Source organism: Candoia aspera, chromosome 13, assembly GCF_035149785.1.
Source record: "Candoia aspera isolate rCanAsp1 chromosome 13, rCanAsp1.hap2, whole genome shotgun sequence".
Lineage (NCBI taxonomy): Eukaryota > Metazoa > Chordata > Lepidosauria > Squamata > Boidae > Candoia > Candoia aspera.
Genome location: NC_086165.1, coordinates 15,597,904 through 15,613,411, shown reverse-complemented (window position 1 = coordinate 15,613,411; position 15,508 = coordinate 15,597,904). Strand labels below are relative to the sequence as shown.

General features: G+C 41.1%; 1 protein-coding gene across 1 annotated transcript in view; it reads right to left on the bottom strand.

Annotated features, from left to right (window-relative positions):
• ADAMTS17 (ADAM metallopeptidase with thrombospondin type 1 motif 17) overlaps positions 1 to 15,508 on the bottom strand; it is a 153,033-nt gene that overhangs the window by 132,372 nt on the left and 5,153 nt on the right. The window contains exon 3 of the mRNA XM_063314162.1: positions 9,420 to 9,582. Within this exon, the coding sequence (XP_063170232.1) occupies positions 9,420 to 9,582 (163 nt within the window). The remainder of the gene's footprint in view (positions 1 to 9,419; positions 9,583 to 15,508) is intronic.

Genomic DNA, 15,508 nt, shown 5'->3' with positions numbered 1-15,508 from the left:
TGCCAGTTTTAAAACACCCATTCCTGTGTTTGCTTTCAAGCTCTTGCTGCTGGTCTGATCTTTCAAAGTTTAACAACAGCTGGAGACCTGAAGATCTCAAGGACCATCTACTTTACATAACTCTGTCCAGTTATAAATATATTCCTAGTAATCCCACTCAGACCCAGTTTGGTGTGGTGGTGAAGGCATCAGGCTAGAAACCGGGAGACTGTGGGCTCTAGACCCATCTTAGGCATGAAGCCAGCTGGGTGACCTTGGGCCAGTAACTCTCTCTCAGCCCTAGGAAGAAGGAGGCAATGGCAAACCGCTTCTGAAAATGCTGCCTAGAAAACTGCCAGGACTTGGTGTACTGACAGCCAGTTTTTTCTAGTGGTTAAAACACCAGGCTAGAAACCAGGAGACAGTGAGTTCTAGTCCCCCTTAGGAACAAAGCCAGCTGGGTGACCTTGGGCCAGTCACTCTCTCCCAGCCCTAGGAAGGAGGCAATGGCAAAGCACTTCTGAAATCTTGCCAAGAAAACTGCAGGGACTTCTCCAGGCAGTGGCCAGGAGTCAAGTCTGACTCAGAGGAACCAGATCTAGACGTGACTGGACTAAGGTTATCCTTAGTAAATTTAGTAAGGTTAAACTTCATACTTGGTGGATATATGAGAATGTAAATACAACCCTATGCTGGTTCATTTAATTGCCCACAAGAATTGTACTGTTCAGCAAAATAAACTTTCATTTTCCTGGACTACAATGAAAACCATAGTCTAAAGCAATGTTTCTCAACCTTGGCCACTTTAAGATGTGTGGACTTCAACTCTCATAATTCCCCAGCCAGCCACTCCAATTCTGGGAGTTGAAGTCCACACATCTTAAAGTGGTCAAGATTGAGAAACACTGGTCTAAAGAATACATGTCTTGTCCATCCCTAAATAGTGATATTCAGGGTGACCGATCAGAAATAGACAAGGGAGATTAGGAATGGGAAGGGAACTACCTACTCAAATTAGATTTAAAATGAGTTAGCATAGGAAAAACAGTCTTCTTAGACTGGTGCTCTCAATATCTTTGGAAACTATAACTCCCAGAATTTCCAGCCAACATACTCCAGAGAGCATCACAGTGGAAAATGTGAGGTAAAGGACCATAGGTACACGTACAAGAAGGTTGCCAGTTTCACAGCCTGTAACTTTTTGAGTTCACAACACATCTAACACAAGCTGTCATCAAAAAATGCCCTTGTTCATATTACAACAGATACTTCCTAATAAGGGATAAGAGTTTTCATTACATTGCTTGCTATTTTTAGCATGCCCAGTCTTTGGCCACAACAATGGGTGTTCCAAGCCAAGTTAAACCAACAGCTTAAAAAAAAATAACATGGTAGAATGATGATGGTTAAAGACACAGGAGAAAATTATTTAAACCTGAAGCAAGACACATTTAGGATTTGTATCTGGGAAACAGTGGTCCACAGTTGATACCTGGGCCTTGGGTGAACCCGAAAGCCTCCGAAATATCAATATCTCTTTGTGAACTTTGAAATTCCAGCTTTCCTGGATTCCAAAATGAACAGCATTGTGGTGGAAATAAAACAATTGGCTTTTAAAAATAAATCCTTTGTGCAACTTCAGACCTTTTTCTAAACCACTGAAGCTCCAGACCAGGAGAAGAAATAAGGATTTGCTTGGTTAATCTTGTTCAGGGGCAAGAGCCAAACTTGGACTTTAAGGACTAAAGCTAAATTTGATTGAATTTCATGTACTTAAACTTAATTAAAATTAAATATGGTTGTCATTCCAGGCCTGGCTTTTAATTGTTTCTCCTTTCTTTCACATTAAAAGTTGGAATGTCAACAACTCTTAGAGATTTCCAAGGCCACACACATGGCTTTAGTGAACGCCCTTGTTAATTACGGATACTGTCCTATGACCATCGGAAGGATGTTTCAGAATATCTCAGAAAACAGCAGATATACTTTTTCACCACTGGAGAGGGTAGCTTATGGACAGAGAAGAAAGATTTGTCATTTGGGGAATAGAGATTACTGAAATACTTGCCCACAAGGGGCATCTGCAGGAGGGGCAAACAATGCAAGTGGTACAGCTAGTCCTCACTTAACAAGCATTTGTTTAGTGATGGTTCAGACTTACAAGGGTGCTGAAAAAACTGACTTGCGACCAGTCCTCACACTTACAACTGTTGCTGTGTCCCCGTGGTCATGTGATCACAAACTGGGCGCTTGGCAACTGGTTTGCATTTATGACCATTGCAGCATCCCATGGTCATATGATTGCCATTTTCAATCTTCCTGGCTGGCTTCTGGCAAGCAAAATCAATGGGAAATCACATGATTCGCTTAACAACCACATGGTTCACCTAACACCCATGGCAATTCGCTTAACAACTGCCACAAAAAGGTTGTAAAATCAGGTCAGATTCATTTAATGACCGCTTCACTTAGCAACTGAAATTCTGGCCCCAGTTGTGGTTGTCAAGCAAGGACTACCTGTAGTCACAACCACAATCAAAGCCTTGCCACCTTGTACAGACAAACAATATTGATACACATACAAAAGGCATGGGACCCCAATCACACTGCCATCTTGCCATTTTCAACCTCCTTCCCCATGTCGCTACTGGCTGAGAGATCCAAACTTTCAAAATTATCTGTTTTCATTGATTCACCTCTGAACAATGGTGTTCTTATTTTTTCTTGCATGAGGTCCAAGGGCAGTCAAATATTGACAGGAAAAAAATAACTGGAAAGGACCAAAAAGACAATCCATGTTACTATAACACTGGGGTTTTGGGTTTGGCAAATTGCCTTTTTCTCCCTGCCCCTGAGAAAGTACAAATGCTTTTCTAAGTGAGACAAGAGTGCTATTACCAGGAAGTGTTATCATCAGTGAATACTGTCTAAGTGATCTCAAAAACAGAAGAAGGACATTCTAGAACTCCATCACAGAAATGACATATGCTACTATTTTATTCTACTAGCAGACAAGTTTTTTTTTCCCATATGCGACATGGGAATAGGGATTCTAAGGTTTGATTAGACCACCAAGGAAGACCAAATGTGTTTCAACATATCTGATTACTTATTATATTATTTAGAAAACTTACATGACACTTGCTCCCTTAAGGTAGCTTACAAGGTACAGTAAAATCATAACTAACACCCATTAAAAATAAAGCAACTATTAGCAATAATTCACAAAAACTAAATCAGAGGCTTCATACACTAAAAGCTTGGTCTTCAACTGGGAAGATGTGTACTCTCATCTGTCTTAGCATGGCTATTAAAGTCTGTTTTATGTGAAGGAGTTCATAGATAAGTCCTAATAGATTTTGTAATGATAGATGGCACGACAATATGAATTCTAGATCTCATCACAAACAGTTCCACCAATGCATTTGTGATTTGTAGCTCAGAATTTTGGAAAGCCATGGTTTATGGCCAAATACAATTTTCTCCAACCTGGTACCCCGCAGATGCTCTTATACGTCATGTAATTCTTCATTGCAAAGAATTCTACAAGCTGTAAAATCCACAGATCTGGAAGGTATCCAGGTTGGGTGATGCTAGCTTAATATTATGTGTGTACCCAGCCAATTGGGTTTATTCAACCAATTATGGTTAAGCAAAACTGGGCTTAGCATAATGTGTGAGCTTAGTCACAGATTCTGACCCTAAGAAAATCTAAAGAAGGACTTAGAAAACAGCCTGCAGAGGGCCTCTAACAAGGGACTTTCTCTTAAATGTGCCTGTGGATGCAATATTTGTTTTGCTGTTGCTAGCCAGATTCACTATCTTGTTTCATGTTTCATATGTTTTTTATTCTGATTGAATATTTGTTCTTTGTTTTTGGTGTTGTAAGCCACACAATCTTAATTTGAAGTTGGGTGATAAATTGAATGAATGAATGAATGAATGAATGAATGAATGAATGAATGAATGAATGAATGAATGAAAAACTTCACTGACACTGGGTTTAAAAGAAGAATGTGATTCAGCAAACCCAAATTTTTGCAGTGGAGTATTTCAGAATAATATAAGAGGCTGGAGACCTTGTTTCAGAGGGCAGATTTTCCTTGTTTTCAGCTGTGTTTTATACCAAATCTATCCTGTGTAATTAGAGTTTACATCACCGCCTGAGATCTCGAGAAAAGAGATTAAGAAAGGAACATTAGATTTCCCCAGGAAAACAGCATGTTTGCAGCCATCAAAAGAACCGTTACATGTTTGATTATTCAAGAAATAGTTGAGATGTTCTTCTCCCAGATATTTGTATATATATTGATATATTTAACACACTGTGATGAGAACACCATAAGCATGCTTCTGGAGAGGACAGTCAGATTATAAACTTCTCTGGGCAATAACAAGCAAAAGGCGTCAACCTGTTTTCTACAAAGGCTGTGTTCATCCAATACAATACACCACAAATCATCATTTATTATGATTTAATTCCATATATATAAATCATAATAAATACATTATAATGCTGGCTTACATAAAATGTTAAGGCAAAACCAATCAACTGCATTACAGCTTAACACAATGATCTGGTTTACATAATGTGGTTTGTTTGGTTTTGACTTAGCCACTGCAGTTTGGGCATAATCATTTATGGTTTAATAAGTTGCAAGAACATGGCCACAGTGTTATAATCTGCTTGCAACACTGTGCCTGTTTGATCCTTTCTATTGTCTACAAATAACATGTGCGCCACCCCATACTCACAACACACAACAGAGATTTATGGCATTCCACAGGCTGATGTAATTTATAGCACAAATTCTCCACAATGGAATGGGAGGCTAAAGACATCAACTGTTTCTGCTGAAAATATTTTTACATAAGTCTGACCATTACATTGAGCCGTAAACACCAGCTTGCAAACCATAGTTATTGAGTTCAAGGGTGCTGCAGAGTGGGTGGAGCGAGGAAGTGATGCCACATGTATCATGATATTGCACCCATGATGTAAATTACATAATTTGTGTCATTTGCACGATGATGTCAATGATGCATATGATGTCATCAGGGCATCTATTGGATGCCTATGGTTGAGTTCCTACACCATGCTAAGCCAAAGCCAAACAAATCACATTATGGCTTAACATGTTGTGTGAACATATCCTAGATGCATGGCTCACAGTACTGCAACTGCCTCCTGACGTATTTGATCATTCTTTCTCTTTTTCTGAAATGCCCTTAATAGGTTTGAGTATCTAATTGCAGTGTAAACACAAAACATCACTTATTTTACCATTCTTCTGCGATTTGTAAATCTTGTAACAAAGTATTCTTTGTTGTTTTTCCTTCTGTTTGTATACATTTGAGAATCTTTGAGCATTTTAAGGACCAACACCTTTACTAATCTGGGTGAATTGGGCAATCTGTCTCCGTGGGATCTTTTTTCTCCCTTCTGTTCGCACAGGAGTGTGGCCCTCTAATGAGGCCCTCAGTTATCTTGCAAACTCTGAAAAGATGCTGAGAAATTTCTGTTCCCATACCAGCTTCTAAGCAATACAGCTTTTTGTGTGTCACAGCCTACTACTCGTAGATGCTTCGTGGAAAAAACAACAACAAAACACCTTAACCCAAACAAGTAAAATCAAATTTCCTCCAAGTCAAGCTCAACTCCTGGTGATTATACGGTCACTGACATGTAGCTTTCTTGGCAGCAGCATGGCTTCAGCTTGCTCTTATCTTTGTTTGGGATGATTTCCAACTTCCCAGTCTAGGTTACAACCCAGAAGGTTGTTCATGCAAGTACTAACCAGGCTTGACTTTGCTTAGCTTCTAAGCCCAGACAGTGACATCCAGTTGCAAAGAAGGAATTAAATCATTACTTGACTGTGCCTACTGAAAGGCACTTGTTGTTGTTCAGTCGTTAAGTCGTGTCCAACTCCATGACCCCATGGACCATAGCACACCAGGCCTTCCTGCCCTCCATTGTCTCTTGGAGTTTACTTAAATTCATGTTCATTGCATCAGTGATGCTATTTAACCATCTCCTCCTCTGCTGTCCCCTTATCCTTTTGCCTTCAGTCTTTCCCAGCATCAGGGTCTTTTCCCATGAGTCCCCTCTTCTCATTAGGTGGCCAAAGTATTTGAGCTTCAGCTTCAGTATCTGTCCTTCCAATGAACAGTCAGGGTTGATTTCCTGTAGGATTGACTGATTTGACCTCCTTGCAGTTCAAGGGACTCTCAAGAGTCTTCTCCAGCGCCACGGTTCAAGAGCATCAATTCTTCGGCACTCAGCCTTCCTTATGGTCCAACTCTCACAGCCATACGTCACTACTGGGAAAACCATAGCTTTGATTATACAGACCTTTGTCAGCAGGGTGATGTCTCTGCTTTTTAATATGCTGTCTAGGTTTGTTATAGCTTTCCTCCCAAGGAGCAAGCGTCTTTTAATTTCATGGCTGCAGTCACCATCTGCAGTGATCTTGGAGCCCAAGAAAATAAAATCTGTCACTGCTTCCATTTCTTCCCCTTCTATTTGCCAGGAAGTGATGGAACCAGATGCCATGATCTTAGTTTTTTTTAATGTGACTTTCAAGCCAGCTTTTGCACTCTCCTCTTTCAATCAAGAGACTCTTTCGTTCCTTTTCACTTGCTGCCATTAGGGTGGTATCACCTGCATATCCGAGGTTGTTGATATTTCTCCCAGCAATCTTAATTCTGGCTTGTGATTCATCCAGCCCGGCATTTCTCATGATGTACTCTGCATATAAGTTAAATAAGCAGGGTGACAATATACAGCCTTGTCATACTCCTTTCCCAATTTTGAACCAATCGATTGTTCCATGTCTGGTTCTAACTGTTGCTTCTTGACCCGCATACAGGTTTTTCAGGAGACAGGAAAGGTGGTCTGGTATTCCCATCTCTTTAAGAATTTGCCAGTTTGTTGTGATCCACACAATCAAAGACTTTAGCATAGTCAATGAAGCAGTAGTAGATGTTTTTCTGGAACTCTCTTGCTTTCTCCATGATCCAGTGAATGTTGGCAATTTGATCTCTAGTTCCTCTGCCTCTTTGAAAACCAGCTTGTACTTCTAGTAGTTCTCAGTTCAGATATAGCTGAAGCCTAGCTTGTAGGATTTTGAGCATAACCTTGCTAGCATGTGAAATGAGCACAATTGTACGGTAGTTTGAACATCCTTCGGCATTGCCCTTCTTTGGAATTGGAACGTAAACTGATCTTTTCCAACCCTGTGGCCACTGTTGAGTTTTTCAAATTTGTTGGCATATTGAGTGCAGCACTTTAACAGCTTAATCTTTTAGGATTTTAAATAGCTCAGCTGGAATACTGTCATCTCCGCTAGCTTTGTTGTTAGTAATTGTCATGAGTACTGGTGGCGAGCTAGAAGGGGCCTCTATCCAGGGGGAAAATGCATGCGTAGTACTGAGGAATTAAGCAGCCATTCAAAGAGACACAGATCAGACCCGCCTTAACTTTTGGGGTTTATCTGTCTGGGTTTTTCCCACACTTCTTCAGTTTGTTAGGATTCTGTTTTATGTAGCAGTAATAAACACTAGAGACCTACTCCTCGTCTCAGCGTGATTTCTGACTGTTAGGACAGTAATGCTCCCTAAGGCCCACTTGACTTCACTCTGTAGGATGTCCAGCTCAAGGTCAGTCACCACACCATCACGGTTAGCAGGGACGTTATGATCTTTCTCATACAGTTCTTGTGTATTCTTGCCACCTCTTCTTAATCTCTCCTGCTTCTGTTAGGTCCCTGCCTTTTTTGTCCTTTATTTTGCCCATTGTTGCACAAAGCATTCCCTTGATATCTCCAATTTTCTTGAAGAGATCTCTGGTCTTCCCCATCCTATTGTTTTCCTCGATTTCTTTGCATTGTTCATCTAAGAAGTCCTTCTTATCTCTCCTTGCTATTCTCTGGAAATCTGTATTCAGTTGGTTATACCTTTCCCTTTCTCCTTTGCTTTTCGCTTTCCTTCTTTCGTCAGCTATTTGTAAAGCCTCATCAGACAGCCACTTTGCTTTCTTGCATTTCTTTTCCTTTGGGATGGTTTTAGCTGCTGCCTTCTGTATAATGTTACGAACCTCCGTCCATAGTTCTTCAGGCACTCTGTCTACCAGATCTAGTCCCTTAAACCTATTCATCACCTCCACTGTATATTCATAAGGGATATGATTTAAGTCATACCTGAATGGTCTAGTGGTTTTCCCTACGTTCAATTTAAGCCTAAATTTTGCAATAAGCAGCTTTTGATCTGAGCCACGGTCAGCTCCAGGTCTTGTTTTTACTGACTGTATAGAGCTTCTCCATCTTTGGCTGCAAAGATATGCAAGGCATATCTCCCTTGAAACCAAGAAGAAAACAGCAAAAGCATCACTGCTCCTATGCCTTAGGAAGGGTCTTAGGCCGCATTACAAGGAAACACTTAGTAAGGAGATACTGCAGCTGTCAAAGGAATTCAGTGATTGGGTCAAACACTGAGCTAACCCTTACTGTGTTTGTTTGAGTTTGGCTTAGAATGCTGCAAGAACCCTGTCCCCATAGTTTGCAAATTGTATCTCATGCCTTATGACTTAGCATGTTGTCTTACCTAATCAGCTGCAGATTAGTCAATAAATCCCAACTAATCAAATAATGGCTTAACATGATGGGCAAGCCCAACGGATGAGTTAGCACATTGGGTCAAGCTATAATAATGCTTGTTTGGCTTGACTTAGCATGTTGGGTGAAGAGTATGAAGGAGAGATCAGGAAGTTTTGTTCATCAGAATCCTTTAAAAAAATCATTCTCACCGTCTGCCCAAAGCAGGACCCTCTCAAATTGTAGTGGACATTTAAAATAGCCTCACTATTTAAAAACAATGATTACCTTCCACTAGAAAACATGAGGAAAAAGAAAGAAAATCCATTGCAACATGGCCATATTCACTTCGTATTGCCAATGCACCCATTATTGTTAAGTGTGGATCCTGGCCCTCAACAGGTTACCCCTCCTTTTTCTGATGATAGTTGTATTCCCTCAGTCTAGACTTAAAAATTTCAGATCATTTCTCTGCTTGCTGCCCAGTGTACTCCATAAATGTGCAAACTCTCCAGCAGGGGCATCAGCCACCAAAAAAGACAAGATGACATCTATAAGCATCCAAACATGGACACCACCTTGATTTTCCTGAGTCCTGGAAATGCCACCTCCCCAAACAGATACCCCTGCTCTCCAGCCTTCTGCAAACTAGATCAATCTGCTTAGGCCTGGAGTATGCAAGGAGTAAATTGCCCAGAGACTACTTGCAGGTCAAAGGAACAGACAGGATAACTAAAGAAGAACAGTAGTCAGATCTTTTGGACCACGGTGTATGCTCCTATGCCATCTCCCATTCCACAGTACCCAAGATATTAAGTGCTGTAACCAAATGGATCTCTACACACCCACCTGCTAACACACTGCAGTGCTCCACAGGGATCGTTGACTTCAAAGGATGGGCCGGGCTGGACCTCTTGCGCCTGATGAAATGCTCTTTCCCGCTGAATGAGGACTCAGACCTATTTACAGGCTGTATCTGCACCTGTTCTAATCCAATCTGGATATAGCCAACCTGTCCACCAAAACAGAAAACCAGCTAGAGGTTAATGCTGTGCCAAAATCTGTCATTCCAGTTCTCCAAAAGCTATTCCCTAAGCAATTAGCTTCTACATTTCTACCATGTTTTCAGAGGCTTAAGACTTTCTAATTTCTCTCAGGGGCTCTTTTAAGCTTGCTTGAAGGTAGAGGAGTATACTGTTGTTGGTGCTATTTTGTCTTACACCTCTTTCCATCCATCTGAAGCCTTTGTTTTGGCTCACACCTCCCAGCGTGGGAAAACAAAAAACAGAGGTACCCCCTCCTGTGGTCTTTCCTTCAGACTGAATGGAAGTGTGAGAAGCTAGTGATGCTAAGCTGCTAGAGAGAAGATTGTGCTGTGAAAGAATTTGCAGAAGATTGGACATTCACACATACCCCTTGGCCACTTCATTGCTACAGAAGTGCCAGTGCCCCATTCCTCCTATGCAAATTTCTCCACTCTTTCCTTTTGACTAAAGAGAATGAAAGTTACTTGAAAAGCAGTTTAGCTGGCAGAACAAATGGATTTTTTTTTTGCATCCCATTATTTAGAATAATTTGAGATCATATCTGCCCAAAATGTTCCACAGACCAGCAATCAAGAAAACAAGACAAAAGACAAAACATTTCTTGTTACATTGGAAACACTGTTTAGGAAGGCTGGTGCTCTTCACAGGCAAAGGTCAAGACTTTAGGCCAGTTGTCCCCAACCGCTTCCTTTATGCAGATGTTTATCAACTGAATGCATGTCAATAAAATGGTTAAGCAAAACACTTAAAGTACATTCTCGGTTGAAAACATCAGAGAAAAGTCACCAACATTTTTGGATCCCCATGTTCCAATTATCCTTTGTGCAAAGATCACAATGTCTTCAATTTAAACCCTGAGAGTATATATTACATATAAAAATCTGTGGGAAAAGTTACATCTATATCACATTATTCGTGGTTCACAAGAAAGCAGACAATAAAGACAACTGACACTGCAGGAAAACATTCATAATCTAAACTAAGATGACAAACATAACTATGATAGCACTCACAATCAGCTTAGACCACAAAGGCATATTGGAAAAGCAGTTTGCTACAGTCTTGCAAAATGCAAGAACAGATGAAGTCAAGTCTAACTCTAAGAGAAATACAGGAGTACATGAGATTATTAAATCATCATCTTCCCCCACTACAGACCCTCTAAATTATCCCCACATTTTGGACACTACAAACAGCACAATATACATACCAGTTTTAGAATCTCTACAAATCTCAGGAGTTCTTCAGTACAAAAGGATGTAGGATGTTCATCTCTCTCTCTCATTTTACTCCTAGCTTATGCAAACCCACTATATGGGTATAGAGAAGAAAGCCAGAAATACAACATTCATTTAAAGGGTTCTATACCAGCCAAGCAGTCACCCAAATAAACTCTCTGAGATAGAACAGCTGTCTGCATCAATGTGGTTAACAATCTACATTACATATGTGTTATAATTTATACAGGACCACACATACAACACACATTCCCTGTCTTTGCTTACACCCGAGATATGTCATTAACATAGCATAGCTCCAAGCAGTCCATAAGATTACAAGCTAAAGTAAGAGAGCCACTCTCTCTTTTACACTGCAGGAGTATTTAGTCAAAGCAGGAAATGTTTGGAAATACAATGAGCCTCTTTCCTGGCATGCTAACTGTGCTTTGGCATTCTAGCCAATCCATCTGATCTAAACCCTGTGTTCATTTTGGAAGTTGGTGACCGTATTCCTTAGGAATGGAAGCTGTAATCTTAAGGGCAACCCAGCAAGACATAACTGTATTATTATTGTAGTTGGGAATATACATGGGTTCATACAACATGCTCTTCCTAAACTGAGAAAACCATTTTATGGGTAAACAGAGTAGTCAGTAATGCAGTGTCTGTGATGCCACTTCAAGGTACCTCCAACCAACCAACCAATCAACCAGGCTTACATTTTCTGAGACAACCAAAGGCTTCATACCAAAGGTGTATCTCATTAGAGAAGCCCACTGAGCAATGTTGCTAGTCTCCTCACAGAGAAAGCCAAAGTTGATTCCATTCAATGTGGCCAACTTTTATTTTTGGGAAGTGAGTCAACATGGCATTGCTAGCCAGTCCAGCAAACTATACATAGCTCAGCAAGAGCTCTATAATTCTTGTGCTGCGGCTGCATAGCTGGAATTGGGAAGCTGATATTGCATGGTGGTTGTTTTAACTGATTATTGTAAACTGCCCAGAGTCCCCCGATGGGAGGAGATGGGCGGGAACAAATTAAATAAATAAAATCTGTTAGACCATTACATTCACCTTTAACTGTAAGTCACACTTTGTGCTAAGCAGCTCTGTTGCAAAGGCCCCATCTTAGACTCCAGCACCTCCAAGTGGCTTCAAAGGCTTGGGCTAGGCCTCAGGAACCCTCCCCCAAATACCACCAAATAGGACATAAGGAGGAAATTATTTAATGCCTGGGGAACGTATAAATGGACAAAATTTTAATTAAGTTAAATTTAAAATATAGCTGTGGCCCCATCCCATTTGTTGAACTGCCACCTCTGGCATACCAATCCAAGGGTGAATGTAGCCCTCAAACCCAGAGAGATTTCCCAGGCTCCACAATAAAAGTCATTAGCCTGCATTGAGTGGTTGTTTCTGTCAACTGTCAGCAGACGGCACCACTCGGGCCATCACTTAGCTTCTCTATGACAAATACTTTAGTTTTTTAAAAAAAGGTTGTCTTGAAGGTTTGGGGAGGAGCTTTCTTACATGCAAATGTAGAATAGATCTGCAGAGACACGTTCCAAGGAATATCTGTTCTCAGCATTGTTGCAATTAAAGATCCAAGAACAGGTGCAGATTTTGGTCATGTTTCTTCTTGAAGTATTCCTCCAGAATAGATGTACAGGGCTTACTTGACTGAACATTCTTTGCTTAGCTATCCACAAAAGAGGGGGTGGGGGCACCACAGAAGTAGAGAGTAAGCATAGAAATGTGCATTGTGTCATTGCAATGCCAGCTCGGCCCTTTGTTTACATGGATGCAGTGTTAGACACTAGCAAAAAAGAGTGGAACTTCGCTGCAATGGCATGACGTTTTGATGATGTCATCACTGTTTTGACACCATTGTGGACACCTATGATTCCTTGTAGTTGGAAAACAAGCATTGAAAAAGCAAAGGAGGATGTACTTCACACCTTTGGATTATGTAACATCAAATCAATGTCAAATCTTAGTGGCCACATAAATTTTCTCCAGGATGATGCTTCACGCATTTCACTAAACATTACATTTTCTTTGGTTTTTGTTTATCGTATCTGTAGTTTATGGTTTGGAGTTCTTTGTGAATCCAACCAAACATTCTCTTCCAAGAAAGGTAGTGTTCTAAGTGAATGAAATTATATGTACAGAGAAACATGATCTCTCCCCAGAGCCTGAAGAGGCAACTCCAGACAGGAGTAATCTATGGGAATGAGACCTCCCACAAGTTTTTCTGTTTCATTTTTCTAGAGAGTACAATTAAATTTAAAACACACATAAGCTGTATTAGTACAGCAAAGTTATCTATGATTAACTGTATCATACTTTCTTCCAATAATTCTGTTTCCTAGGTTTATATGAAATACTGAGCCAGAAACAAAGGACAAAGTTTGAGTTCACACAGCACGTAAGGTTTGGTAAACCAGTTCGGTCTAGTGGTTAAGGCAACAGGCTAGAAACAGGAGACTGAGAGTTCTAGTCCCGCCTTAGGCACGAAAGCCGGCTGGGTGCCCTTGGGCCAGTCCCTCTCTCTCAGCCCAAGAGCCAATCAGGCATTGTAGGAGAGTTCTAGTCCCGCCTTAGGCACGAAAGCCAGCTGGGTGCCCTTGGGCCAGTCCCTCTCTCTCAGCCCAAGAGCCAATCAGGCATTGTAGGAGAGTTCTAGTCCCGCCTTAGGCACGAAAGCCGGCTGGGTGCCCTTGGGCCAGTCCCTCTCTCTCAGCCCAAGAGCCAATCAGGCATTGTAGGAGAGTTCTAGTCTCGCCTTAGGCATGAAAGCCGGCTGGGTGACCTTGGGCCAGTCCCTCTCTCAGCCCAACCCACCTCACAGGGTTGTTGTTGTGGGGAAAAGAGGAAGAGGGAGGAGTATTAGGTATGTTCACCACCTCGAGTTATTTATAAAAATAATAAAGGTGGGACAGAAAATAAATAAAATATGGCTACTTAAAGTTGGCATGCAAGTAAGGTAAATTCTTCTTGTTGACCTCAACTTCTGGTGACTTCCACGAAGGAAGTCAGCTCTGAATTATAGGATTCGCATGACAAAACGGATGGCATCACAATGCCATACAGCTGGCTTAGAACCATTCACTTAATCACCATTACTTTCAGCTCATTCCTACATGCAAATAACAGGTGCAGGGAGAGAGAAAACACAGAGACAATCTCAGTTCATAATATGGCTATTGCATACCACCCAGTCGCCTTCATGCCTTTCTTTCCCTGTTACCAAGGCAGTGGTAGTTAGTGCTTTCGGCAAACATCTGGATCAGTCTTCCTAGAACTACAGCTGGCCCAAGTTAGATTATGTTCTTTATTTCAAGTCTAGTAGTACTTTTCAAGATGCGTAGTTCTTCCCTCCATCTGTTTTCTGCCAACGCTGATGCAGTTAGCAAGGCTGGAAGAAGACCAGCAATAGGAGCTGGTCCATGTTTCTAGCTACAGTGGTTAACTCATTGCGTAGCCCATGTTATTTTATTTATGTATGGTGCACAGATGTCATAAGTATAACTGCTCTTCACAATCATGGCTTTATTCTTCCCCAGATGGAATTCCTATTAAAAATTACACTGACTTTTGGAAGAGAAGGGAGGGCTAAACAACCTACTTATCACAGGGGAGGTATTTTCAACATCAGATCAAGGAACACAGCAAGCCACAGTGTCCTTGGATTTTCTTATTTCCTTCCCCAGCTTTCTGTGACTGAGGCTGATTGCAGACAGAAGACACTATGCTTGTATGTCTAATAGTACCACCTCAAGAACTGGAGTCAGAGACACCAGAAGAACCCTGGTAGCTGGGACGGATCCAACAACAGGCAACCTGGCAGCTTTGAAGCTTTAAAAGGTCAAGGAATATTTTGGAAAAATCCATGGTGGATCTATATCCCCAGAGCCAGAAGTAGAAAGAGTTGCTCAACAGCTCTCTCTTACTCTTGATCCACTGGTGATTCAAATTGAGCTAATCCATGCTTTAACTGCTGTGCTGAATAAGCCAGACTAGGCTGTGTTCACATACAGCACTCAGCCTTGGTTTGTTTGATTACCGTTTGCTGAACATACAACTGGCCAGGTCTGCACCGCATGCTAAGCCATAAAACATGGCCTGCCCATCAGAAGCACTGGGTTTGTACACCATGCTAAGCTGAAACCACGCAAAGCACTTTTTGGTGTAACGTGTCGTAGTGTGAACCAGCTAGCTTGCTACGCTAGTTTTGATAACCCAACACTTTTGGGGTGTTGTTTACTTAGCCAAAAACATTACAAATGCAAAAGAAACCCTTATTTACAATGTATTAAAAAGATGCAAAAGAAACCCTTACTTACAAGGTATTAAAAAGATGCAAAAGAAACCCTTATCTACAAGATCTTGAAAAGATGAAATATACTTGCTTAGTCCATTTATAGCTCTGCATTACAAGTTTTGTTAGCAGAGTGAGCAACGTCCCTCTTTCTTGCCTGCTTTCCTGTCTCAGACAATCAATGCTACCGCAGACAAATTCCCACCTGTCTGCTGCTGCTGTTCTTCTTTTTTTAAAGAAATAAGAGCTCTTTCTCTCCACCCATTGGTGTGTTTCTCTGAAAGACAGTTTTGAGAGCTCAGCAGTTCATGAATGAGATGAACAAAGGAGGAAAAAATGTTGACAGCTTTT